General features: G+C 48.4%; 1 protein-coding gene across 1 annotated transcript in view; it reads left to right on the forward strand.

Annotated features, from left to right (window-relative positions):
• TOP1 (DNA topoisomerase I) overlaps positions 1-21812 on the forward strand; it is a 63485-nt gene extending 41673 nt beyond the window's left edge. The window contains exons 7-21 of the mRNA XM_050313582.1: positions 1617-1692; positions 2594-2691; positions 6938-7053; positions 10237-10358; positions 10930-11052; positions 12452-12639; positions 13272-13416; positions 14422-14565; positions 15590-15775; positions 16669-16737; positions 17322-17436; positions 18122-18249; positions 19317-19411; positions 20115-20264; positions 20417-21812. Coding sequence (XP_050169539.1) covers positions 1617-1692; positions 2594-2691; positions 6938-7053; positions 10237-10358; positions 10930-11052; positions 12452-12639; positions 13272-13416; positions 14422-14565; positions 15590-15775; positions 16669-16737; positions 17322-17436; positions 18122-18249; positions 19317-19411; positions 20115-20264; positions 20417-20519 — 1858 coding nt within the window. The 3' untranslated portion in view covers positions 20520-21812. The remainder of the gene's footprint in view (positions 1-1616; positions 1693-2593; positions 2692-6937; positions 7054-10236; positions 10359-10929; positions 11053-12451; positions 12640-13271; positions 13417-14421; positions 14566-15589; positions 15776-16668; positions 16738-17321; positions 17437-18121; positions 18250-19316; positions 19412-20114; positions 20265-20416) is intronic.
• Positions 21813-26197: the final 4385 nt, after the last annotated feature.

The following is a 26197-nucleotide window of genomic DNA, read 5'->3' on the forward strand; positions in this document are numbered from 1 at the left end:
ACTTCTGCAGATGGTGCTGTGAAATGTTGCAGAACTAGTAAATAAAAAGCCCAGAAGGCAGATAAGGACACTGATGAAGATTGTAAAACAGAAATGTGAGCAAGTGAGGTATTAGTGTAGCTAAGTGGCTGCAGTGGTTTCTGTTGGGTGAGGAAATGACTGCACAAGAGGCAGAAAATGCACTGTCAGCCTGTTAGGAGGTGGGGGGAGGTTTGCTTGCACTGCTTGGCGTGGTTTGCCTGCAGTCTGAACATGGTGTGGGTTATGCTGAGGATTGTTGTCTTTAAATCAAAAGAAACATCAAAACATGATGTTTGCCTGATACAGGAACCTACCCAGTAAAATACAGGCCCATTTACATCTTGCTGTGATCTGTCACTGTGTCCAGCCAGCTCTTTAGATAGTTTGACTTTATTAGCAGTCAGGGGTTAAAGGGTGGGAAGGGTTTAACCACGGTGGAATTCTGTCCCTATGTGGTGTATCTCAGTTTCCAAGACAGATGGGTGGGACATCTTTTCTTTTGTGTAATCATATGATGCCTTCTGTTTAGTTCTGTGTGTCCTCCCATCTCATGTCTGCAGTGGACAGATTAAGAACTGGGGTGGCTCTGTGCATTAGGGAGTGTTTTGGCTGTGCAGAGCTCATGGACAGTGACAGGAAGGTCCAGTGCCCATGGGTGAGAACCAGGGGGAAGGCTTGTAAGGTAGATATCCCGGGGCCTCCCAACCAGCATGAAGAGGTGGATGAACTATTCCATAAGCAGCTGGCTGATGTTTCATCAGCCATTGTTCTTGTGGAAGACTTTAAGCTGCTGGATATCTACTGGAAACACAACACAGCAGAGAGGAGCCAGTCTAGGAGGTTCCTGGAGTGTGTGGAAGAGAACTTCCAATTGCAGCTGGTAAGGAAGCCTGCCAGAGTGGGGCCCTGCTGGACCCCACAGACACAGAAGGGCAGGTGGGAGAAGTGGTGGTCAGACCACAGTGACCACGACAGGATGGTGGAGTCACTGTCCCTGGAGTTGTTTAAGGCAAGACTGGACACGGCACTCAGTGCCATGGTCTGGTTGACAAGGTGATGTTCAGTCATAGGTTGGACTCAGTGATCTCAGAGTCTTTTCCAACCTAGTTGGAAATTAGGTTGTGTTTCTGTGATTATGTAGTTTGCCAGCAGTCAGTTTTGCTGTTGTTTGAACTAGTGGGGGATGCAAAAGGTGAGCATTGTGGGCAGATCCCACACTGATGACTGGGAAAAGAATTGGGATAGAACGTGCCACTAAGGTTTTACCCATTTATCCCAACCCATGTAATCACTGAGTGGCTGATAATGCTTTTGAGTTGATTCTTCATCAAGGAAGGTGTTTGCTTCAGCATCTGAAACTTGTGGAGAGATATTGACAGTAACAGCTTATGGATTTTAGGGTTTTTGGGCTGTTGTACTGGATGGGGATTATTGAGTCTTCTGAGAGAGTGGGACATAAAATGATTTTCTTTGGAAATTATGCATGCCAGAAATACTGCGAACTTGTGCACACAAACTTTGTATATGTATGACTTCTCTTTATTATTTGTACTGGGAAATGGATTGCTTTTATCAGCAAGTCTTTTTGTTCTTAGTGCTGACTACAAACCCAAGAAAATCAAAACAGAAGACATCAAGAAAGCAAAGAAAAGGAAACAAGAGGAAGAAGAGGTAATATGAAAGACGAGTTTATGATCAAGAAAAGCCAGGCTATTTGGTGTAGAATTACACAGAGCAGGGGGAATTCCATCTGGGACAGCTGCATGTGGTAGATCCCCACCTATGGTGCAGGTGAACTTATCTGAGCCATAATGTACAAAAAGTTAGGGAAACTTTCTTTCCTACTCTTCAAACAAGGGATGGAGAAGATGCCTCCAGGGTATGAACTTCCAGCCTGTTGCAGGCCATTCACAGTCCTGTCAAGGAGCTGTCAGGACAGAGGAGCCTCACTAACAACGTGGTAGTTGCACAGATGCTGTGGCACCCTTCAGAGGCACAGGAGATGAAACAGAGATCAGAAGGATGCATAGGGAAATCCCTTTGGAGAGGGACTTGCAGAAGGCAGGTTAGCCATGATTTGGGACTGACAAACTGCACTCCACGTCTGGCAAAGACACCCTGGCGAGGCACGTGGTACAGGCACCTCCTGGCACCCTCCCTTCCGAGGAGGTGTCTGCACTGAGCATACACCACTGTAATCCCAGAAGCACCTCTCGGTGGTGCCTGGCATTTGCCAGGCCAGACACACCAGTGCAGGCCAGGGAGGGAGGTTCTGTAACTAAACAATCGTGTTACCATGGCCCAGACTTGCCCCTTATCAGGTGAGACAGAAAAACTGGCTGTGTGCACTTAGCATCTCCCAAGTGTGAACTGAAAGCATTTGGGTTAAAGCTGAAGTGGGACCATCAGCACGCTGACTTAATGGGATGATCTAAGAGTGCATTTATGCAGCGAAGCCACAGGAATTCAGTACTTATGCAGCCCAAGAGACAGTCTTTTAGTTTTAAGACAGCTTTTCAGGGAGTGGGGAAAGACAGTAGCTTGTACTAACAGATTCTTACTCGTTTTGCAGGACAGCAAAGCAAAGAAAGTTAAAAGCAAAGATAAGAAAGTCCCTGAAGCAGACAAGAGAAAGAAGCCGAAAAAAGAAGAGGAGCAGAAATGGAAATGGTAACTATATGTCAGTGCTGTAGGCTGCCCCTGCACCTCCCTGTACCTCCCATGCTGGCTGAGCAAGCACATCTGGCTTTCTCTTCTCTTGATTCATGAGGATTTGTTCTGAATAACTGGCTTACTTTTTGGTAAGCTCTAAATAAATATCTCATTCACTATGTTCATCCTCTGAAGTAGAAGTGAAATATCTTTTTTGGTATCCCTAGAAGAGGAAGTCAGTTTTCTGTGGGGTTGTTCATGTAGAGGCTGCCTGGAATGATCAGATACCAATATTCTTGTGCCCAGAACCTGCTGCATGCTGACACTCTTCAGAGCAGTATGAAAGCTTGTAGGCTTGGGGGTGTCAGCAGGAATATATTAATAGGTCCAGGTGTATTAACTAGTATTCTAGTAGAATTTTTCTGTGTTATATGGAGGTACAGCATGAGTGGGTGTCCACCTTTTCATTCTAGCTTGGTGTCAGCTGTGCCCCTCAAAACTGCTTCTGATGCTGGCACAAAAATGAAGTTAGTCAAGTGACCAGTTAAGCTCAGGCTGTTTGGCAAATGAATTCTGAAAATAAGTTTAGAGTAGAAAACACTTCCTGTCTTGGCTAGTATCCTAAAGTAACATCACTGAAGTTGTTCTTTCACCCCCTTTTAAAATTCTTTTTTGAAACTTTTTAAAATAAATCTAAACTTTGTGGACTTGGAGGACAGACCTGCGCTGCATCAGTAGTGCTCTGTGTAAGAAACCTGGATTTTTTTAACACTCCATAGTCATTTAAGCTGTTATTGCAAGATTTGAGGAGCTATTACTTGTGTATTTTGAAGTTTCAGCTTTAGTACTTCCCTCAGTTTAATGCACATGTAGTTCCCAAAAGCGTGTGTGCTTTCTGCACTGGTGTATTGTATTTTTATGACCTTTCAGAGATGATGTTTCCTTGAGCATTTTCTTTTCTCAGATCGTTGGGCTGTTTTTAACAGATCTATGGTGTTGGGAAATGTCTTTACAATCTTCTTCAACCCTTTCAGGTTCAGTCTTTTACCCCTTTATTGTCACTCTTATCGCTTCATCTTTAAAAAGAAAAGGACCTTCTGTGATGTCTGTAGTTTTACATATTTCTCTTTTGTTGTCACAGCTTCCTCAGAACATCAATACTTGCATCTTTTTCATATTTGTATACTCCATTAGAAATTGGGGTTCAACCCCTCCCCAAAAGTTCCCTGTTTGTTTTTATTTTTTCTGGTTTGTTTTTTTTTCCAGTCCCTTTGACAGCATATTTTTAACGTGCTTTAACATTAACAAACGACAGGCACATGAAGCAATGAGAAACTACAGAAGGTCTCTTTAAGCCTTAATGATCCGTTGTCTTCTTGGCTTTGTCTCAGCTGCCCTTGCTGGTTCTGTCTAACTTGAAATTCTGTTATCACAGCTCTGCATCCTTGAGCAGCAGCCCTTTACTGGAAAGCTGTGCTGCTCCCCCCTCACCTGCCTAGGAGCTGTGTTAAGCTCTGCAGTTTGTGCTTTCTGCTGAGGAAAACTGCCTTGGAAAGCATGTTTTGCAAAATTTGGCACTAGGTAGCTGCATCCTTCTGCTGATGCTCCTGTCATCCATCTGCAGCTTTGTATAGCGTGTCTTCTCTGGACAGGGTTTCATCTGCACTTCAGTTGTGTCTCTTAAGGGCATTTTATGTTCCGTCTGAGTCAATTTTCTGAACACCTGGTACCTTTTTTTGGCTGCTTCCTCAAGTGCTTGCTGCCTTGAGCACTTTCCTCCTCCCTTCTGTGCATCCTGGATGCCAGACGTGCCCCAGGCCTTGCCCTCGTGTGGAGCTCCTTCAGGGGGAGTTTTCATGGCCTGTCAGCGTGTGGAGAGTGTTCCAGTGATCCAGGAGTGCACCTCGTGCACTTCTCCCACCTTGTGCTTCAGCATTTCCTTGAAATAACATATCCCTGAGGTGTATTCTGGTTCTGCCTAAGAATCTTCTCTCTTTTCGTTTCACTTGAAAAATCTTCCCCAGCTCTACCTTCCTGAGCCACCCTGGCGTTTTTAGGCAGGTTGGATATGGGATTTAATCAGGGAACCTCTATGACTGATTAGCACAGTTGTTGCTGAATTCAGCAGTAAGGCAGCTTTCCTAATAAGCAGCATTCTTCTTGCTCCCACAGAATCATCTGTGGAATGTTGCTCTAGGAGCTGAGGAGGGCAGTGGTGCTGTGATGCTTTTGCTGTTTGAAACCAAATGAGGATGAGAAATTGGCCGAACTCTGGAGGATCACTCTTACCTTTTGTCTTAATGCTTATATATGGGCTTAGGAAGGTGGAGTTGGGAATGGCAATGGGTTGTTGCCTTTTGTGGCACACTTTTTGGTAGTTTTGGGCTTAGAAGCCACCCCATTTGTACACTTCCCAAAAGGCACTTTTATTTAAACTGCTGCCTTTCTAGTACTCCTTTGGCACGTGTCCTTCGTAACAGGACAGGAAGGGATATAGGTACAGAATTTCTCATCAAGTAAGTACCAGAGGAATAAATTTTAAAAAGTAAGAATGACAAACCTGACCTGAGAAGTAGCAACTGCTGTGAATGATCCCCTTACTTTGTTCCTGCTGCAATAAAATTACTCATTGTCGGAGAGGATAAACTTATGCTGACTAGGAGGAGAGGCGGATGGTTTAGATTTATTTTGCTGAAAGGAGCTGCTGGGTGGGAGAACTTAGGTCTTTGTTTGACAAAATATTTGGATTTGTAGCTTCTAATTAATAAAAATAAGAAAATAAAAAAACCCCAAACACAACAATCATTAGGAATGTAAATATTTGGAATCTGTGTCAGTATTGGTTTCTTATATCAACATAGTTTACTCAAGCCTTCTTTCCAGCCAGGGAGTGAAGTCTGCCATGCAGTTCAGTGCTGATAGCTGGGTTGGGGCACTTTGCTGTTAAAGATGTTTCTGTGCTTCTCATCAGAAAACATCACATCCAGTGCTGTGGTCAAAGATGGTACCTTTCTAACTGTAACCCACTGCCGTGTGCCAGACATTTGCAGTTCCTAAATTATTGATGAACAGACACCAGTGAAGCATTTTGAGTGTCTTCTAGCAGAAACTCTTGTCCCTGTACAGTGTTTATCTTCTGTGCAGTGACTTTTATCTCAGTAGGGATGAAGCAATCTGTATTTGTGCATCACAGCTCCTGGGAGGCAGGTGGTACATGCACATCCTTCCTCATCTGCTCTGGCACCTGAAATGGGGCTGACATCAGATGGAAGCTTCGGCTCCTCTTTTTTTTATTGTCATGGCTGCTCAACAAAGTTGTCTGGGCAATTCAGAGACTGAAAGCTGTGACAGGTTAATGGTCTTCCAGCTGATTGATCACTAAGGTGAAATGGCCCTTCCCAGCAGGGGCTCCTGTGCCAGCAGCACGGAGCAGTAATGGTGAGGTAATCACGGAAGGAGCAGTCAGTGGCTCGGGCACAGGGAACTGGGAGCCAGGGGGAGGATACTGGCCTGGTGGAACCCTTTTCTCTGCAGGGAATTGCTGACCCTGGTCAGCTGGAATGGGGGATTGGTGGTGCCCACCTTGCTGTGTTGTGACACCAAAAGCATCATTTGCAAAATGGTTTTATTGAGGTCCTTCAAGTCAAACGTGCAGTTTTCTGTGCTGCTCTGTTCAAGTGTGCTTTTCTTACCCAGAGAATTGGAGTGAATTTAAAATAACAGAGCAGGTTTTAGTCTTTCTTGTCCAAGCAGCTTTGTTCTCATCTAGGTCATAAATGAACATCTGTTTCTTTATCTCTGCCCTTAATGGCATATTGTCCACATCTGAAAGCAGCTGCACAATATACCACAATTGTTTGACTTTGCTGAGCAGGCATCCTGGACCTGATGTTAGATCACAGCTGACTCTAATTTGGCATCATCCCAGCTGCTTTACAGGGCCGAATTCTTCATTTTCTTAAGATCTAAGCATTTTCAACTGTGTGATTTTGCAAGAAGAGGAGCAAGTGGGAGGTGAGGGATATGGTGTCATCAGATAACCTGTGACCCAAGGTGTTCTTTCTGTTCGTGGGCATGACTGTGCTTCTAAAAAAAAACCAGGAGGAATTCAATGGTGACATTGCATTGAGTATTTGTTCTTGGTCTGTACCTGGCAAAGCACTGGTTGCCTGCTGATTTTCTTTAGCATACTCTCATAGCCACACAGTAATAAAATGAAGATTAGGAGCTTAAAATTGTACTGGTTTGTATTTCTCTCTTGAAGGTGGGAAGAAGAGCGCTACCCTGAAGGCATTAAATGGAAGTTCCTAGAGCACAAAGGTCCTGTATTTGCTCCACCATACGAACCTCTGCCTGAAAATGTCAAGTTTTATTATGATGGTAAGTTAATCTGTGTTTCTACTTGCTTAGGAATAGAAGTAAACATCTCAGGGTATTGTGGTGTTCTTCCGGGGACTGAAGTGCTGAGGAGGTGGTTTTGTTTGAGTGCTTTGCTTAAAAGCAGCTCCTCAGCAGCAAAGTAAAGCAAAGTGAGCCTGCTGAATTCTGCTCACCGGGGTGACACAGGGATGAACTTGTTCTCACTGCCTTATGGTGGGGAATCTCTCGGGTTACTGTCCAGAAAGAGTGTCTGATGCCTCAGAGTAGCAGTGTCTGACCAGTGGAGTATGTAATTGTAGCTGCCTCATCGCTGGTCACCTTTAGGCTTACTCAGTTTTCTTTAACCTTAAGAATTGCAACTTCCATCATCTGTGATGAAATTCCTGATCATTTGGTGGCGTGAGCGGAATAAAAGACAGTTGAATTTTGATACAGATGATTAGGATCTTGTAGGAGTGAACAGGATGACCCTGGCATCAAGGACACAGCCCTCTGGTGTAAGTCATGGTCCTACTCCGTGACCACTGCGTGTGGTAGAACTAATTGATGTGGGATTCTAATATCCTGGGCTGACTGGTTGTTGGAGGCTCATGTGGAAGGGATTATATGATGTGATGCCTGCTGCAGCCTGGGCTTGATGACCCGTGTGTTTCCTTTGAGTCCTGTGATCATGTTAAATGAAGGATCAAATTAACCCAGGATTGAATTAAGTGGGAGGTATTTGAATGGATGAAAATGTAATTTTTGGCGAAGGGGACGTCTGCACGTGGAACTCTTCCAGGAGCAACGTGCTGTGTTCATGTGACGTGACACGGTGTTTTGAAATACAGAGGAATAGGTGACATCACTGTAGGGAGATAAACATACTGCAGCCTGTTAAAGACCAGCTCCAAGCGAGTAGCACGGTGATCAAGGAAGCCTGCAGACTTCTTTCTTAGGGTTTGATAAGAACTTAATGCAAAGTTGGAAGTTGTTTTCCTCTGTTGAAAAATGCATGATCTCTCTCCTGCTGTCTAGAGAAAGGGAGGGGCAGATTGCACTGTGGCTGTCCCTTGGTGCAGACAGCAATAAGCTCCTCTAGCCATCTATTTCGTGGAACCTCTGCAGGGATTTGTGGAACCTCTGCCTCTGTCATCGCAGAAATTCATCAGTAAGCTCAACAGTCATGGGGTGGGCAGGGGATGTCTGGCAAATAAAGACATCACATAAGTCTTCCTCGAGAAACTAGGCAAGAAATCAGAAGTCTGATTTACACAGCAGCTGCTGAGAGCTGCTGCCTGTGCTCACAAGGCATTGTCTAATTTCAGGATGATCCCAGGATGATTTGCAGAGCCCAGTAATGAGGCTGTGGCTGTGGGCTCACACTGGAGGAATGTGTCCCTGGCCTGGGAGGCACTGCCTGTTTCCATCTCACATAAGGGCTGTTGAGGCTGTTGGTAGTGCCTACCATAAGGGGCAGGAGCTTGAAATGCTAAAGCCATCTTTTTTGATTACTGTGAGTTGACAAGCTCATAGCCCAGAGGTGGCTCAAACTTGCACATTTTTCGGTAGATGGGGCAAGGTAAGAGTGTAGGTGGTGGCAGTTGCATTTCAGTCATGGCCATTTGGTCTCTCCTGCTCATTATGGCCCCTGATTGCTCTCTGGTTTGCAGTTTTTTAAATATTCATGCCTCTGGAATAAATCCGTTGTTTTCTTCAAATGTCCAGCTGTGTTATTGAGAGTCTTTTCAAACCTTTGTAAAAAGGAGGCAGTTGAGTCCAGTGAAATATATTCTGAAGTGATTAGATAAAGGTGACTGAGCCTTCAACTATTTGGGAAAATACCATTCATATTAGCCCCATAAGATGTTACTAACTCGATAGCTTCTTTCAAGTTAAAATTTCAGCCTGGAAAAACAGCTTCCCTTGCTGTCTCTCCCTTCCCCCATTTCCTGTTATAAGCAAACAAATGCAGTATTTTAGGTTACAGCTTAAAAATTGGCAGAGTTACTGTTGGTTTAATTTAATTGTGGAATATTCTCAGATCATTGGGAGGACCTTTTGCTAAGTCCTGTTTTACGAGGGTTTATAGATCTTAAGGCTTTATAGCTGACTCCCATGCTTTAATTTTGGAGATGATGCAACTCTTGAAAATATGTAGTAAATCAAAAGCGTGGTGGTTTTTTTCCAGGAGCATAGACTGAACATTTTCTTGTGCTCACTTTTATGCAGTGAAATGGTTGTTAAAAAAATCCCCAGGTATTGACTGCCTGCCAGCCCATTGGAACTTTAAATATTTCTTGCAACTAGCTGGAGATGTGAGCTGCATGCAAAACCCTTCCCAGGGATCCCTGGCACCCCGTGTTTCATTGGGAATGAAATGTGGACAAAAAGATGCTCAGTAGGAAGGTTCGATGTCGAAGCCGCAGCCTGGATGTTGCAGCAGCCTCTTTTCCCCTGTGTTTTGCTCTTGCCTTGCAGCACTTTCATTCTGCACTGCAGTCGTGCAGAGGAGCTGGAATGTGACCCCTCCATTCCCCGACAGCTCCGTCTCTATTAAAAATGCCTGGCTTTTGAGCCTGATCTGGAGATGCAGGAGTGCATTCCCACAGCTGAGGGAACAGTCAGCAGCATCCTGACAGAGCTCAATATTTGGCACTGCTTTCCAGCCTATTTGTGGTGTATCCATAGGAAGGGCTCTTCCTGCCTAGAAATAGCTGAAGGCTGGAAGGGGTGTTCCGAGGCAGAGACTCTCCATGGGCTGAAGAGGAGTAAAGGGACTGTATTGCCCATATGCCTGAGTGCTGCAATAGGAAATTTAATAAAATCCCTTGCCTGTTTGACTTCAAACAGCAACATCTCCCCAGGAGTGTACCCAGCACGGGGGTGGCTCAGCGGAGGGTTTCCTGCAGCAGGCCTTTTCCCCTTCCTGCCCTGCACCTCAGACCTGTCTCACATCAGACTGCTGTTGCTCTTTTTAATGTTTAAATTCCAAAGGAAACTTTTTTTCAGAATGTTTATGATGAGAGTCAAGCAATTGTGCTCCTCTGTTTCCTTCATCCATTCAATTGGCTGTATTATGTAACATTTTTAAGAAAACTTCTCTGTGGTAAAAATATAATCCTTTAAGTTAGTTACTGTGGCCTCTTTCTGGCTTTGATTCCTGTTTACCACTTTCTTTAAAAAGAAAACCTCTCTTTGTAGGTAAAGTCATGAAGCTGAGTACCAAAGCAGAAGAAGTTGCCACATTCTTTGCAAAAATGCTTGATCATGAGTACACTACAAAGGAGATCTTCAGGAAAAACTTTTTCAAGGACTGGAGGAAGGTATGCATGTTCTGGCTGCAGCGACTGCGGGCACAGCCAGTGCCTCCTCAGCACTGGGCACTGAGCAGGGGCTGCTGTTCCATGCACACAAAAGTTGTCTCGAGGCAACTAAAAGCTGCTTCAGATCCTACCTGTGAAGTTTCCCACTTGTCCTTGTAGCTTCACCTATCGTAAATACCTCCCTAAACCAACAAAGTCAGCTTCTCCCAACCACATATGTCTGTTGTAGCATGATGGGGTGTGCATGATCTGGGTGTTCCGTGCCTTGTGGAAGAGCCAGCTTAATATTAGAAGGAAATGCCTTCCAAAGACCTAAAACTCAGAACTCCAGCTCAGCCATCTGCCATAAGAGCAAACCTGTGGGTCAGTTTGATGCTGTTTTCCTGGCTGGGTTTCTGGATTTCTGCCTTGGACCTCAGCTGGAGTGAGCCTGTGCAAGAATCCAGGGGTTCTGGGGGAGTTGTTATGAGAACCTGTCTGTTGGTCCTGTCTGAGCTGCCTGGGGCAGGGTGAGCTGTGCACGAGAACTCACTGTGTATGAAAACTTACAGCACTGCTTTCTTTCTGCAAGGAAATGACCTCTGAAGAGAAGAGCACTATCACCAGCCTCAGCAAGTGTGATTTCACCCACATGAGCCAGTATTTCAAAGCTCAGTCAGAAGCTAGGAAACAGATGTCCAAGGAGGAGAAACAGGTACCAGAGGGAATTCTAGGAGACTTCGTGATTCTTAGCTGGCTTGTAAACATCTTTGTGTAATCATTCCTCTGCCTGCCTTGCTGTTCATACGTCAGTGTTCTCACTTGCTTTCGGATTATTACTTTCATGTTAACTGTAGGAGTCTGTACTGAGCACCTCAGGTGGAGCAGAGCACTGTGTTTACAGCTGAGCCTTCATCCTGACTTGAAATGATATACTGATAGGGCTGATCCTGCTTAGGTAAATAAAGTTAAGTAAGTAACTGCTTAAGTAAAGTTAAGTAACTGCTTAAGTAAATAATGAGAATCAGAGCTGCTGCCTCTGTGGGTTCATTGGTCCCTGGACAATAATGAGCAGGGGAGACTCAGTTAAGGACAGATAAGGATGGTGGAAGAGATGCACTAATGCCACTAGTGAATAAAATGAGAAGAAATCTTAAACATCAGTTATTGCTAAGACTTTTTAATAAAAAATGAACTTTATTATCCAGTAGCACGGCTATAGTGGCTTGTAGGGAGAGGACTATTATCTTTTGCAACACTCCAGTAATTTTCCTTTGAATGAGGGCCCTGGTAGCTTGGAATTATGGCCTTTGGGGTTGGAGGGGTCCCACTAGAATCGAGAGCCCATGTCTTACTGCTTTCTCTGTTTGATAAATGTGGGTTAGCCCTCTTACAATGGAGCAGACGTGGCTCTTTCTGTTGGTTTCTTAGCTGGCGCAGCAGTGCTGTCTATGGGTCAGATGTTTTATTTTGAGCTGTAATGTTTTTATTTTTCCTTCTGTATAATTAGAGTTCAGGCACAGAAGTATGCAGTGAAATCTCAGCACATTCTTTCTTAGGAGACTGTGTTCTGCTTATGAGACCATTTGCTGACACAGGCTTGACATGCAGCAGCCTGGAGACATTCCTTTGCCTGCTTCCCGATGCACAGTTCAAACACACAAGTCTTTTATACACAGAGTTTTTATACATAAACAACAAGATGTGAAGTCTGGTGGATGCCAAATGCTCAATATAGAATATAAAGCAACAGTACAGTGCTGGGGCTGCCCCTGTAGCTGTGCTATGTGGGTAGAGGTACATGCCTCTGGTGTGGCAGAATTCTAGTTGCCTTCACCAGCACTCATCTGTTTCCCTTAAGTACAGGTTTTCAGCGAGTTTTCACATGTTCTTTCTCTTTTTCCAGTTTTTTTGTGCCACTTGCATTTTATTAATGCTTTTCTGACCAATCTGTTGCTCTGTGGCCAGTCTGGTACACTTGCCATGATGGGGATCTGGTTTTGGGTTGGGTCTCCAGCATTACTGGGGTGCAGCTGTAGAAATTCTTTCAGTTTGGGCATGAAAGGCGTGTGTGGTGCTCTGTGTGCCTTACCTTCGCTTCTGGCTTTTTGCAGAAAATCAAAGAGGAGAACGAGCGGCTACTGAAGGAATATGGTTACTGTGTGATGGACAACCACAAGGAGAGGATTGCCAACTTCAAGATTGAGCCTCCAGGTCTCTTCCGAGGTCGTGGGAACCATCCCAAGATGGGCATGTTGAAGAGACGCATCATGCCAGAAGACATCATCATCAACTGCAGCAAGTGAGCCCTGGGTGCTTCACAGCCTGGCTGTGCTTCCTACACAGGAGAGCTTATGTTTAAAACCCTGTCTAGGCTGATACTCAAGCATGCAGAAATAGGGATGCTGCTTATTCTTATATGGATAAGAAACTGAGTGATACAAGCAAAGACTGAGCAAGGCAATCATGGGTTTCATGTAGAACTTTGTCAACATATTTTCCTCCTCACGCCCACAGCCTACATCTGCTTAAGCTGTCTTTCATGTCAGTATTTCCAGAAATTAATTTTCTTCTAGATAGGTTGCCCTACTTTGTCTTCCTTGATGTTGGAGGCTAAGGTTTGGTGGGCTTCTCTTCAGTCTCTAGTCCTGATGAGTATCCACAAGATGTGTGCACAAATCAAAGCTGGTCCTAGCAAAGTGTGTCCCACCTCTAGCATAATTCTTCAGCAGGCACATGTTGGTAGCAGTTACAGTCCTGATCTTTGATTGTTCATTTTGATTCACTTGGTTTCCTGGTGGTGGAGATATGTGCTTATGTTGCCTCAGTTTCTTCCCCTGCGCTTTCTTTGTGTGATGCTGTTCTTTTTCTGTTTTGATGCTGGTGGGAGTTTCTTTAAAAAGTTTTTATTTTCTGTTTTCTAATTCTCTGTAGGGATTCCAAGATCCCAGCCCCTCCACCAGGACACAAATGGAAGGAGGTCCGGCATGATAACAAGGTTACCTGGCTGGTGTCATGGACTGAGAACATCCAAGGCTCTATCAAATACATCATGTTGAACCCTAGCTCAAGAATTAAGGTAAAGATTTAGTTAAAAATAAAAAGCCAAAACAATCTTCTTGGTCATGTCTCCAAGAAGCAAATGTAGCTCTGGGTTAGGAGAGAGACGGGAGGTAAAGCTGCCTTGCTGTGTGGGAAAAATAAGAAGGAAAACTTCTGTTCCCTCTTGCAAAGAGAAATACAGTTACTACCCAACAGAGCAGGTGAAATCTACCATCATCATCTCATTCCTAGAAGGAATCCTTTAACCAGTGTAAACCTCAAAGGAAGCAATTTATCCAAGAACAGACTTGCTCTGGTGGATATTTTACCTACTTTTGGCCTTAACTTCCCCTGCTGGTTCACACAGTGAAGTTATAACCATGGGTTGTTAATTGGTTGGTTGTAAAATTTAAAAGCTGGCCAGGCTCCTGGCTGAGAAGGTTGGTAAGGAGCTCCTGACTGAAGGAAAATAAACCCTGCTGTGGGAGCAAATAAGCAGCCCATAATACATAACAAGTCCATAAAAGCAAGGATTTTAAGCTCTTCTCATCAAGTCTTTTTCAAGAGATTTTTTCCTGGATTGGAAACAAGGACTTTGTCCTACAAGTGTGTGTGTGTGTGTGGGAAATCTCTGTTCCTTATGAATTCCTGCCCTCTTTTTGCCATGGCTTGAATATATAATAATGATGCTGAACTGTTGATGTTGCTTTTGCCTTTTATGGGTGTTTAATTACACAGCTGAAAGAACATAAGTGTCATCTGAATAAAGCAGAGGAAGCCATTTATATGTTGAGAGGCAGGGAAGACGTATCTTTTGTGTGTCTGCAGTTGCTTCCGTGGAAGGATTTAATATGATGGCAGTCTGAATGACCTACAGCTGTGTGGCAGCACAGTGTGAAGCTGAGCTGCTCAGCAGCACCAGCTCCCTGCCTTGTGCAGCCAGACTCATTTGCACACACGGGCCCGCACAGCCTGGGGTGCAGACTGGGACTGCTCCCTGGCCTGCTCTCCCGTGCTGACGCTGCTCCAACCGTCCCTGCAGGGGGAGAAGGACTGGCAGAAGTACGAGACAGCCCGGAGGTTGAAGAAGTGCGTAGATAAAATCCGAAATCAGTACCGAGAAGACTGGAAATCCAAAGAGATGAAAGTGCGGCAGAGGGCAGTGGCACTGTACTTCATTGACAAGGTGAGGCTTCCCCAGCACAGCCCTACCCTTCCTGCCCTGCTGGGACTGCTTGGGAATGCCGTGTGCTTGTCTCCAAGGCAGAATTGAGCCCAGTTACCAAGGTATCCCGAGACTTCCTGGAGGGCAGGCTCCCCTCTCCTTTTCCTTCCCAATACCTGGAATCCAGAGCAATAACCTATTGTACTGAACGTGGCTATTTCAGGCAGCATTGTTTAGTTCAGGCAAAATTCACAGCCTGCTTCCAGAATCGCCCAGTTGGATTACTGGGAAGTTTGTGTGGGCCTTTTGTCTCCAGCTGTTTCAGTTTTCCTGATGGGAATTTCTGCTGGTTTGTCACCTCTTTAGTATGAGGTTGCAGTTGTGAGGTTTTGTAATTACGCTAATTTTTTCACCACAGCGTAAAGACAACTGCAGTTGTGTTGATGCATTTAAAGCAACATGAAACCAGTTCCCAGAGAGCTGTTCCCTGGTAGCATATGGTGGCTTGACCAACTAAATTAGCAGGTTTTGTTCAAAATGGTTTGATGTAAACCAGGGAGCTCTGATGTGAATAGTTGTGGTTTCATATGAACACTGAAGATTTTTTTTTTTTCCAAAAATCAGAAAATTAGCCAGTCCTTTGTAAAATACGTGTTTTTACACAGCCAAGTGTAGCCTCTAGATAACTTACATAACCTCTATGCTATCTGAAGTGTATTTAGTGTGCAGTGAGTAAGTAGGCTCATATAGAAGATGAAGAACTGAACTGTATGATTTGTCTCAAGCAGAGTTCACATGGAAGTCAATTTGATTTTTAAAAGACACCATACTTTTTGAAATGAATTTCCATCAGTCAGAGCTGTTTCATGGTTTGAATTCCTTAATGAGCAAAAGTTGGTAAAACATCTTGGCTTGAACCCTTTAAAAAAGGAGATCTTTTCCTCTGGACACTGCTGATTCTAGGCCAGAGTCTGAGAGTTTGCAGCATCTGTGTTCTGGGGGTGGTTTGAATTCCTTAACCTCTCTTGTCTTGACATCAATGTAGCTTGCCCTGAGAGCTGGTAATGAAAAAGAAGAAGGAGAGACAGCTGACACCGTGGGCTGCTGCTCTCTGAGAGTAGAGCACATCAAGCTGCATCCTGAACTGGATGGCCAGGAATACGTGGTTGAGTTCGACTTCCTCGGGAAAGATTCCATCCGATACTACAACAAAGTCCCTGTGGAGAAGAGGGTGAGGCATCTCCACAAGCACCTACACAGCCTGAACTGCACACAAGTGTGGCCAACACAGTTTTCATCCCATCACTGCAGTGAGCACAGTGTGCTAGATGCCCCATGTGTAATGCTGTGGTAATTGTAACAACAGTCAGCAGTAAGTGTGGGGCTCTTGAGGAGCAAAACAACTGAAAAAAAATCAAAACTATGGCTCCTCTAGAAATTAACGTGCTGGAATTCTCACTTCCTTGTTTAAAGAGAAAACACATCTTTCTATTTGAATTTATTGGTGTTGGCATCTCTTGGTGTCTCTTCAGTGCTTACAATGGGGAATTGATTATTGTGGAACTAGAAAGCTTTGTATATTGAGTGTCTGTAGAAGAACGTGTGTTGTTGGGAAGCTGGGGATTTGGAGCATGCAGAGCTGGGATTTGTGGTCTCTGTTATAATCAGAGATGCTCTGATTATTCTCCCTACCCCAGTGAGACTTGTTTGGGATGCAGCTGTGTGAGCCCATGCAGCAGGGAGAAGGGTTGGTTTCTGATAGCTGGACTCCATGGGAAATGGCCATGGAGTCTCTCTGGCTGGAGTAAAGATGGAGAGTAAGGAAAGGGCAGGAGCTTTTCTTTGGGGATCTCTCTCTGTTAGGCAGCTAAGCCAGAGCAGAGTCAGATCTCCTGCAGTTTTGATCTAAAGGATGAGGATAAGGGCACTGAACGCTCAGGACTGTGACACAAGCATTGCATTGAGAGGTGGGTCTTTGCCTGCTGGGAGGTCACATCCAGCATCATCACTGTTCCCTGGAAGCAGTTTGACTGGCTCCATGGCAGTATTGCTTCCATACATCTTACTGCTGCCCAGCACTGTCTGCTCTGTGTGCCTGATGTTCTTGGTTTTCTTTTCCTGCAGGTGTTTAAGAATCTTCAGCTGTTCATGGAGAACAAGCAGCCTGAGGACGACCTCTTTGACCGCCTCAATGTAAGCACAGTTCACATTCAGGGTGTTGGAGCACCATGAGCAGGCTCACTCTGCCCCAGGCAGTAACAGCTGCTCTGTTCCAGCAATGGGTTCAGTGGAAGTTTTCTTCCAGAGCAGCCTAAAAGCAGTGAGAGACTGTCTCAGTCTGGTGTCTCTGTTGTCCACTGTGCCCACAGGTTCCCAAAGCAATGGGCCTTGGTCCTGGTGAGCCTGGCTCTGACCTGGGGAGCTTTTTCAGAGTTCAGAGATGATGAATGTGTAAGGTGACAGATTTTCAGATGCCATCCCCATCTGCACACTTGGCTCTCTGGGAGCACTGTGGTGGTTCAGGCACATTTAGAGTTACTGGAAACCAAGTTTTCCACACCAAAGAAATCTTTTTTGGCCACTTGTGGTACTTGTTACCAATCTAATACTTGTTGGTTCTTTGTTCACTTTTCCTGTGGTTTCAGTAATGTTGTGGCTATTGTGTTGTGGTCAGGTCTGAGCACAGCAGGCTCCAGCCGTGAGCTGTGGGTCCTGAGACTTCACAAATGCTGTGGTCAGTTCTGGTGCTGACTGTCATCTCCCTTCTGCTTCTTTAGACCAGTATCTTGAATAAACACCTTCAAGACCTTATGGAGGGACTGACAGCCAAGGTATTCCGTACTTACAACGCCTCCATCACGCTACAGCAGCAGCTCAAGGAGCTCACTAATCGTAAGTGTTGTCCCTGAAACTGCGAGGGGAACAGATCTTACCCCGGCTTCCTTGGCTGGGCCACAAGTCATATATCTGTTCACCACTTCCTCATTGCATTTCTCCCAGTGCAGCTGGCACTCAGCTGAGGTCTGATCAAAAATCTGCTACCACACAGTCTTTTGGGGTAGCTGAGCAGCCCATCACTGGGGCAGGGAGGAGCTGACCGGTGAGCACACCAGGGTGTTCCTGCTAGGTTATGACCTGTCCCTTACCAAATCTGTTTGCTTTCTGTGAATTGTAAGGGGCTGTAGAGGACAGGCAAGGCAGGTGCATCTGTAACAGCCCCATGTTTTTTGGCTGCTCTTTCACAACCCTCTGTAAGAGCTGCTTACAGAGTGGGCACGTTGGATCTGTGAAGGCCAGAGGTGTCCTGGGCAGTATGGGCCTGCTGTCCTCTGCTCTGAGCATGGCTGTGCTTCCCCTCTCTTGAGCTGACAGATGTGGTGATGAATAAAAAACCTGCCAGAAGGAGTTTGGGTCCAGGCTGGATGGTCGGGCTCCTGGGACTGTAACTCGATGCAATGTTGAGCTGGCCCGTGGCAGGGGAGGGGAGGGTCGGGTCAGTCCTGCAGGCACTGGGGCCCGGGCTGGGGCTGCACACCCTGGAGAGCCCACACATTCACCACCTTGCCGTCCTTCCCAGCCGACGACAACATCCCAGCAAAGATCCTGTCCTACAACCGTGCCAACAGAGCGGTGGCCATCCTGTGTAACCACCAGAGAGCTCCGCCCAAAACCTTCGAGAAGTCCATGATGAACCTGCAGAGCAAGGTACCTCCCCCCTGCCAGCACTGGGGTCGGGGCAGGGCTCCACGTCCTGTGTCTTGGGAGTCAGCACTCCTTTCACTTGGGGTGAAATGGAAGCAGAGCCTGCTTTTCCCTGTCAGGATTTAGGTAGTGCTGCATCAGAGATGGGCCTGCTTGGAGAGGAGCAGTGAGCTGGAAGGGACCGTGTGAGTTGTCTTTTATTTGTAAAGAACAAGACCAGACCCTTTGTCTGCCCTTCATCCCATAGCTGTGTGTTCTGCTGCCATTGAAACCCCAAAGCAGCAGTCTCTAGCTCTGATCTGTGTCCCCTAAAGAACCTGGAGTGAGCATCCACCCATGCTGTGTGGCTCTCAGGCCCCTGTCAGTGTGCACATAGTACATTATGCCCCTCTGACTCGACCTCTTCCTTTGCAGATTGTTTCTGGTGAAGGCCATGAGGTCCAGAGGGGTTAGGTCTGTTCCTGGTCTGGCTTTAGAATAACCTTCACAATAAGGAGTTCTGGTTTGGCACTGCAGTGTCCCCTGCTTCCATAACACCTAACATGGCTGCCTCCACCCTAGATCCTAGAGCTTGGGGATGGTTGAACAGGGGCTGCAAAATGCTAAATCTCCCTGAATCCTAAACTTACTGGGGAAGAACTGCCTGAAGCCTTAACACCTTTCAGCGTGTAGGATTTGGGGCTGATTCCTGCTGAGGGATCAGGGATCATCCTTCTGTGTTGCCATGAGAGGTACTGGCAGGATACAGAGAAGGCAGACGAGCTGCCTGGAGGGGCTGTTGGCCAGGCCAGACCAAGTCACTTCCTTTGCCTGCTTGGTTGTAGCTGCATTAGAAAGCTCCCAGCACACCTTGTCTTGTGCAGTGAGGGGGCCCTGGGGCATCTCTCCCACGCTGGGCTGGGCAGCAGTGAAGGGCCAGCAGCCTCACTGGTCTGCAGGACTGGCTCTGACCCCTGGTAGAGTCTGGACCTGGTCACGAACTTCACTCCCTGGTCATGCTGCCCAGGGGCGTCCACCACAGCTGTCAGCAGCTTGTTCACAGTGCTGCTGTCTGGTTTTGCCTCTCCTAGATTGATGCCAAGAAGGAGCAATTAGCTGATGCCAGGAGGGAACTGAAAAGCGCCAAAGCTGATGCCAAGGTCCGGAGGGATGAGAAATCTAAAAAGTAAGGCTGGTGTTGCTGGGCTTTGCAATGCTCCCAGAAGGGGTCCTTCTCCCTGTATTCCATTCTCCTGGCCTGTGATTTGGGAAGGCCATCTGTTCCCCTCTTCCTTCTGTGCATGAAGAAGTGGCCACCCCAGGGCTGGTCTGACACTGCGGGTCCTGACGTGGTCACTCGTGCCCAGCCCCCGGAGCTGAGCCCACCAGAGCTCCCCCCCAGTGCTGCCCATGAGCCCGTGTGCAGCTCTGCTGGCTGGCTGGGGAGCAGCAGTTACACAGTTAATGCCCAGGCCCCTCCCTGAGTTCCGCTGTCCCCGTGGGAAGCCCACGGAGCAGACGATGGGCTCCGTGTGGGCTCTGCAGAGCAGCCCCAGGGGTGCTGAGTTATGGGAGCTCTGAGAGCAGGATCACAGCGTGACTGTTCCTGAGGGATAGATGGGCTGCTTTGGGAGTGGGTGTAGCATCAGAACAGTTCAGGCTGTTGCTTCCAACCTTTTAAAACAAAATTGCTGCTTAAGATTCCTGCTCTACCTCTTCGAAAATGTCAGTTCTTAATTGCATGTGCTGAGTGTTTTGTGTCACCATCTGTGCTGACACAGCTGCCCTGTGTGGTTGGTGGCATTGCTTACCTTGAGCAGAGTCCCTTTGAGTTCCCACAGGGCTGGCAGGGTTTTAGGAGTCCAATGATTTGTTCCTTCCCACCCCAGGACGGTGGAGAGCAAGAAGAAAGCAGTGCAGAGGATTGAGGAGCAACTGATGAAGCTGGAGGTTCAGGCTACAGATAGGGAGGAGAACAAGCAGATCGCTTTGGGCACCTCCAAACTCAACTATCTGGACCCCAGAATCTCTGTTGCTTGGTAAGCACCTGCCTGGGCTGTGCTGGGGGGATCCCCTCCACCCCCTCCCTTCTGTCGTGTCCCCCCACATAGCAGGTGAGGGCTGTGGCCAAGGGCAGTGTCTCTGGCCTTCCCTTTCATCTCCAGCTCTAACAGCATCTCCTCTCCTGCAGGTGTAAGAAGTGGGGAATTCCTATAGAGAAGATTTATAACAAAACCCAACGAGAGAAATTTGCCTGGGCTATCGACATGGCAGAGGAGGACTATGAGTTTTAACCTGTTTTTATTGAGCTGAATTTTATGGGAAAAGGGAGTAGCCTGGTTTTTAGGGAGATTGATAAACTGTGAGCCTTACTTGTCCTTGGATGCTGGGGAAGGGGGAGGAAAGGGGCAAGTGAGCATCAGATAAAACAGCCAACATCTTGCAGAAAGCATAACCTGGAAATATCCTAAAGGAGCTGAGCCAGTTGTCCTATGGACAACTTATTTAAAAATGTTTCAGAGATCCAAATTCTAGCTGTCTGGTTTGTGTGGTTTTTCTCTTGAGGCAGGGCAAGTGGATGGGGGATTTGTCAACCTTCCGCCAGGCAAATTCACCATCACACTGAGAGCGTGGGAATCTTTAGCTACTGTATACAAAATCCAATTATATTGGTGCGTTTTTACAGTTAGGGTTTTGCAATAACTTCTATATTTTAATAGAAAATGGACTCCTTAACCCCTGCCCTTCCCCTCCCCCTCCCACCCCATTTCAGAATTTAACAAATAAACAAAATTTAAGGAACCCAACGCACCTGTTACAGCTGTCACTATAGTCATGGAAATACCCAAATCTTTTTCAATTTGTCACTTGAAACAGTCGTGGCATTGGAACATGAATTACAAATATCCACCACATTTGTTCAGAGCAAATTCTGATGGGAAATCGGCCTCCTGACTTGAGTGTTCCTTTTTTTAAATGTGAATTTTTATTTCTTTTAATTATTTTAAAATATTTAAACAGTTTTCTTTCTTGATCTTAAAGATCGTGTAGATTTGGGGAGTGGGTGGGGGGAGGGGGCCGTGTGATGGGGAGACGTGTGTGGAATTTGAGGACAAGTGAAATTGGAAACAAATGACATTCCCATCACCCTTTGTTCTGAACACGCTCTGTACACTTCCAGAATTATCTACTTTTTAGGTTTGTCAGACTGTTTTACCTTTTTCCCCCTTTTTTTCTAAGCCCCACTCCTCTCTTTTACTTGAAAGATTTTATTGTGTAAAAAGAAGTTTCACAGGTCAATGAATTTCGAGGGAAATGAGCATTGGTCCAAAAAGGAAAATAATCAAGATTTTAGGGCTTTTATTTTTTTCTTTTGTAATTGTGTAAAAAAATTTTAAAAAAGTAAAAAGCAGAATTTTAATGTGAAACCTTTTTTTGCTATAATCATTAGTCTTAGAGGCATTGTTAGCTTAGTGTGTGTGCAAGACCATTTCCTGCAGCCTTTCCTCAACAAGTATCTTCTATTTTTATCATGAATTCCCTTTTAATCAACTGTAGGTTATTTAAAATAAATTCCTACAACTTAACTGAGTGTTGGTGTCTGTGTGTTCCTTCACCTCCGGCCCCGGGCTGTGAGGTCCCCGTGGTTGCTGGGGCAGATGGTGGGCTGGGCACTGTGTTTACAGCAGGGGATGCTGAGGCCAGGGCAAGGGCCAGCTGGGTTGGGATTGACCCAGTAGTTGTGTCTTTGTCGGGGTTTTGTTGAGGACAGTGTGGGTTGATGATGCCGGGGGTCTGAAATGCATCCCGTGGCCGTGGCTCTGGGAAGGGGTGACACTTCCCACAGCTGCTAAAGCTGCCCTTGCTTCTCAGGTAGCTCTCAGTGCTGCCTGTGTGCAGTCACGGGGGCTCTGGGGAAGGTTGTGTGGTCGTGTAGCCAGATCCTCAGTGAGACACGTGGCTGGGAAGGGCAGGGGGCTGGGCAAGGACGTGGATGATGAGGCTGTGGATGCCTCCATCTCCTTGGCACTGAGAGCAGCCCAGGCCTGGTGTCCTTTAGGATCTGGAGCAGACATGGGCCCTGGCTCCTCCACGAGGACCTCCCGGTGACCCCAGTGCTGGGGGTGGGCTCCCAAACCCCCGAGGGTGGCCGAGGCAGCTGAGGAGCCTCTGGGCAGCCAGCCCCGAGCGGGGCTTCCTGCTGCCCGCTGCGAGCTTGGAGGCGCTTTGTTGTGGCTGCACAAACTCGCAGCTTGGCAGCAGTCGCCGTTTACTCTCTGGGGCCTTTCCAAGGTGCAGCCGAGAAAATGCCAGCAGAGAGGGAAAGGGGCTCATTGTGCTCCCGACCTGCCCGTGCCTGGAACAATGCAGCCTGTAAAAATATCCTTTCTATTTATACAGCCTCAGACCTGGCCCAAGTAAATTCCCATACCCTGCACCGCTGAGCAGGGGAATGTTGAATGGAGTGGGAAGGGATGTGCTCCCACAGAAGGATCTCCCACCCCAGCGTCGCTGCTGGCAGATCCTCTCTCTCCCTGGGCACGGCAGAGTGCCCTGGCCAGGCCTGGGGCGTGAGGCCAGGCTGATGTCTGAGTGTGCTGTGCCTCTCCCTGTCAGCAAGGAAATACCCCCCTGGCTCTGTCCCGGGCAGGGACCCAGGGAGGGGTTACTCTGTGGTTTTGTCTGTGGCACAGCAGGGTGAGGACCACACAGCCCACACTTTCATGGACAATTCCCAGACCTCATTGACTCACTGTGCAAACAGGGAACTGGCCACAAATGTGCCACATCCCGTTTTGTGCCCATCCTCACTGTCCCAGTGCCACCACCCCAGTCCTGTTTTCCTGCCCCACGGCAAAGCTTGTCTGGCAGCCAGGGAAACTGAGGCAGTGGTGACGTGGCCAGTGGAGGGGGCAAACTGTAGGCTGAAACTGGATCTTGTGCATTGTGAGCCCATGGGCAGGGCCTGACAGCCAGGGGGAGGCTGCAAACCCTGCAGGATGCAGCCCCATCCCCCTTGACGTCTTACAGGATTCCAGGGTTGGAAATTGAAACCAGGTGAATCCAGGATATTAAAAAAGCCTGTGCTCCCTGTGCAACAGGAGGGAGCGGGCACAGGGAACCTGGAGCTGCAGTGGGTTTCCCGTCAGGTGCTGGTTGTCATCCAGAGGGATCTCGCAGTGCCTGTGAGGGGCAGGAGGGTGTGGGGGAGGCAGAGGCAGCCCTGCCTGCGGGCACAGCTTTGCCCAGCTCCTCGCAGAGCGTGCGGCACGGCGGGCGCCGCGCCAGCCTCCGCAGCAGCTCCACAGCCCCAGGCGGGTCTGCTTTCCATCGCCGGCAAAACACTGCTCTGCGTCTGCCAACACCAGCCCGGGCAGGAGGTGACTCCGCGCCGCCTTCCCTGCTGCTTTTCCAGATCCTGCTGCCTGCAGCACCAGGGAAGCTCTTCCCTGATGGTGGTTTTCTCAGCCCACGGGCTGATGTCACGTTTACCCACCCCAGGCAGTGCAGAGCAGGCAGGAATGAATGACCTTGAGTGGGGCACCTCTCCCAGGGGGTCGCAAGATGCCAAGCACCCCTTGCTCGGATGAGGATTGGGCTCCTTCTATCAATGAATGGTCCCCAGGGCAGGACAGAGACGTGTCCATTCCCACACACTGGTGTCAGAGGGACACTGAGCTGCAAGGACCCCCACACTTGCCTGTGGGGTGGCCTCAGAGTGCTCTTGCCCTGGATTTTGCTCCCCAGCCCTTGAGCATGGCCAGGGGCTGTCCTTACGTCAGAGGTCACCTGGCTGTTAGTCTGTTCCTGGTGGGAGGATGCAGCTGCTCCATGAATCCTGCAGGATATGGGGGATGGCATCCCGTGATTTGGAACTGTGAAGGGGGAAGGTGCTGGGGCCACTCAGAGGGGAAAATCCCATTTTCCCCAAAGGTGTTTGCAAAGGGGAGATTGCAGAACCCCCAGCCCTTCACAGCCGCATGCTGAACACGATCCAGGGAATCAAAACCAGGAATGTAATGGAAGTTTTGCTGCCTTGAGGGATGAAGGATGATTGCCCACAGCCTGGAAGATACAGGAGCTGGGACCACCAAACAGCGCTGGCAGGCAGCAGGCCCACCAAGGTGGTTTCATGTGCTGTCAAATGAAATGATGAAATTCCTTGGTGTGCAGCATCTCGGACATGGAGAGCTAATGCAAGGCTAAAAGGTGATTAGTCAAACCTGGAGAAGAAAAAATATCCCTTGCAGACACCTCACTGCAAACCACATCCTGCACGCAGCAGCCCCAGCCAGGCTCTGGAGCTGGGGACACGCCGTGCTCTCCTTCAGCACAACAGGCAGGATCTGGCAGTGAGGGAGTTACCTTTTCTGCTTCTTCGATGGCCGTGCTCCCTTCTCAGGTTTTGCCCTCAAAAACAAGGGTGTGCCCATAATGCTCAGCTATTTTAAGACCACTGGGAGCTGGCTGCTTCCTGCTGGTCCCGGGCGAGGCCATTCCACAGGCCACGAGCGACTTCCACGGTGCCTCACCCCGGAGAGAATGTGGCTGAGAGTCCTGTGCCAACACCAAGCACAGACTCCAGTGGCTCTGGCTCAGCTGAGCTTGTCCCCAGCGTCCTGTCAGCCCTTACAGTGCTCGTTTCTATCAGGGCAGGTTTAGGGGCTTACCCTGGTGTGTCCTTGCCTTTTTGCTGCCCAGACACTGGGTGTGATCCTAAACAACCTCGTAGGGCTCTTTCATGTGTGTGCATGTGTGTGTGCACGTGTGTGTGCATGTGTGTGCTCCAGCGTGTCCCTTTGGAGGCGAGGGAAGCAGTAGGGACAGAGGGAGCTGCTCATCTGTGGGGGGCACTTGGGGATGGGGGCCCCTCACTTAGAAAATGAGCTGGGGTGTGAGATAAAGGCTGCTCAGCACAGGCTGCCTTGCCCTGGGCCTGTGGACACACGTGTGTATGTATGTGTGTGTATATATTTTATACATACATCATGTACCTGTGCATTCCTTCTTGGGTACATCCCCTCCAACCTCACCTGCAGCAGGGCTGTGCTTGCCCTTGGCAGTCATCGCCTGTCAGGGTCAGAGATGCCACTGGGCTCTGTCCCCAGCCCGGGACACCTGAGTGCCCAGCGTGTCCTGGGGTGTCCTGATGGAGTGGAGGGCACGGGGAGGAAGGTCAGTGGCAGCAGAAAGGGAAACTGCGGCTTTAACCACATGAATGGAGCAAACTGCTCTGAAACGCTTCCCAATTCAACCACTTATCCCCTCACTAACCCTGCTTTTGTGTGGTCTCCAGCCGGGGCCAGAGAGGGGCTGAAGGCTGTCCAGAGACCCACGGGCTGCCCTTCAAGTCCCATCCCGCTCTCCATGGCAGCACGGATCCAGCTGGGATGTACGCGGAGGAAACTGCAAACACAGACGGGGCACCGTCGGGAAGCCACACCGAGGGGTCTGCCCGCGGGAAAGGCCACCAGGATGCAGAGCTGGGCCCCCACACGTGCCACACGAACCCTGCTGTGGGTGCCGGGCCCCGCGGTGTCCTGCGCCGTGGGGGGAGCGGCACGCCGGGACCGGGGCCCTGGTGTGGGGTGCGGGGCGGCACCCCAGGCGTGCTGGGGGTGCGGGGCACGCCGGCACCCCAGGCGTGCTGGGGGTGCGGGGCACGCCGGCACCCCAGGCGTGCTGGGGCTGCGGGGCGGCACCCCAGGCGTGCTGGGGCTGCGGGGCACGCCGGTACCCCAGGCGTGCTGGGGGGTCTGCAGCACCGGCAAGCGGGGTCCAGGCTGCCCCCTGCCCACCCCGCGGGGATGCTCTGTCACCCCCCGGCCCCGCAGTTCGCATCACCCCGCTCCGCGACCCCCGCAGACCCCCGCGCTGCGCGCCCCGCCCCTGCAGGGCCCGCCCCTTCCCTCCCTCCTCCTTCCCTCCCTCCCTCCTTCCCTCCTCCCTCCTCGCTCCTCCCCGCCGCTCT

Source organism: Myiozetetes cayanensis, unplaced genomic scaffold (genome assembly GCF_022539395.1).
Source record: "Myiozetetes cayanensis isolate MyiCay16 unplaced genomic scaffold, myiCay2020 scf19, whole genome shotgun sequence".
Taxonomy (NCBI): Eukaryota; Metazoa; Chordata; class Aves; order Passeriformes; family Tyrannidae; genus Myiozetetes; species Myiozetetes cayanensis.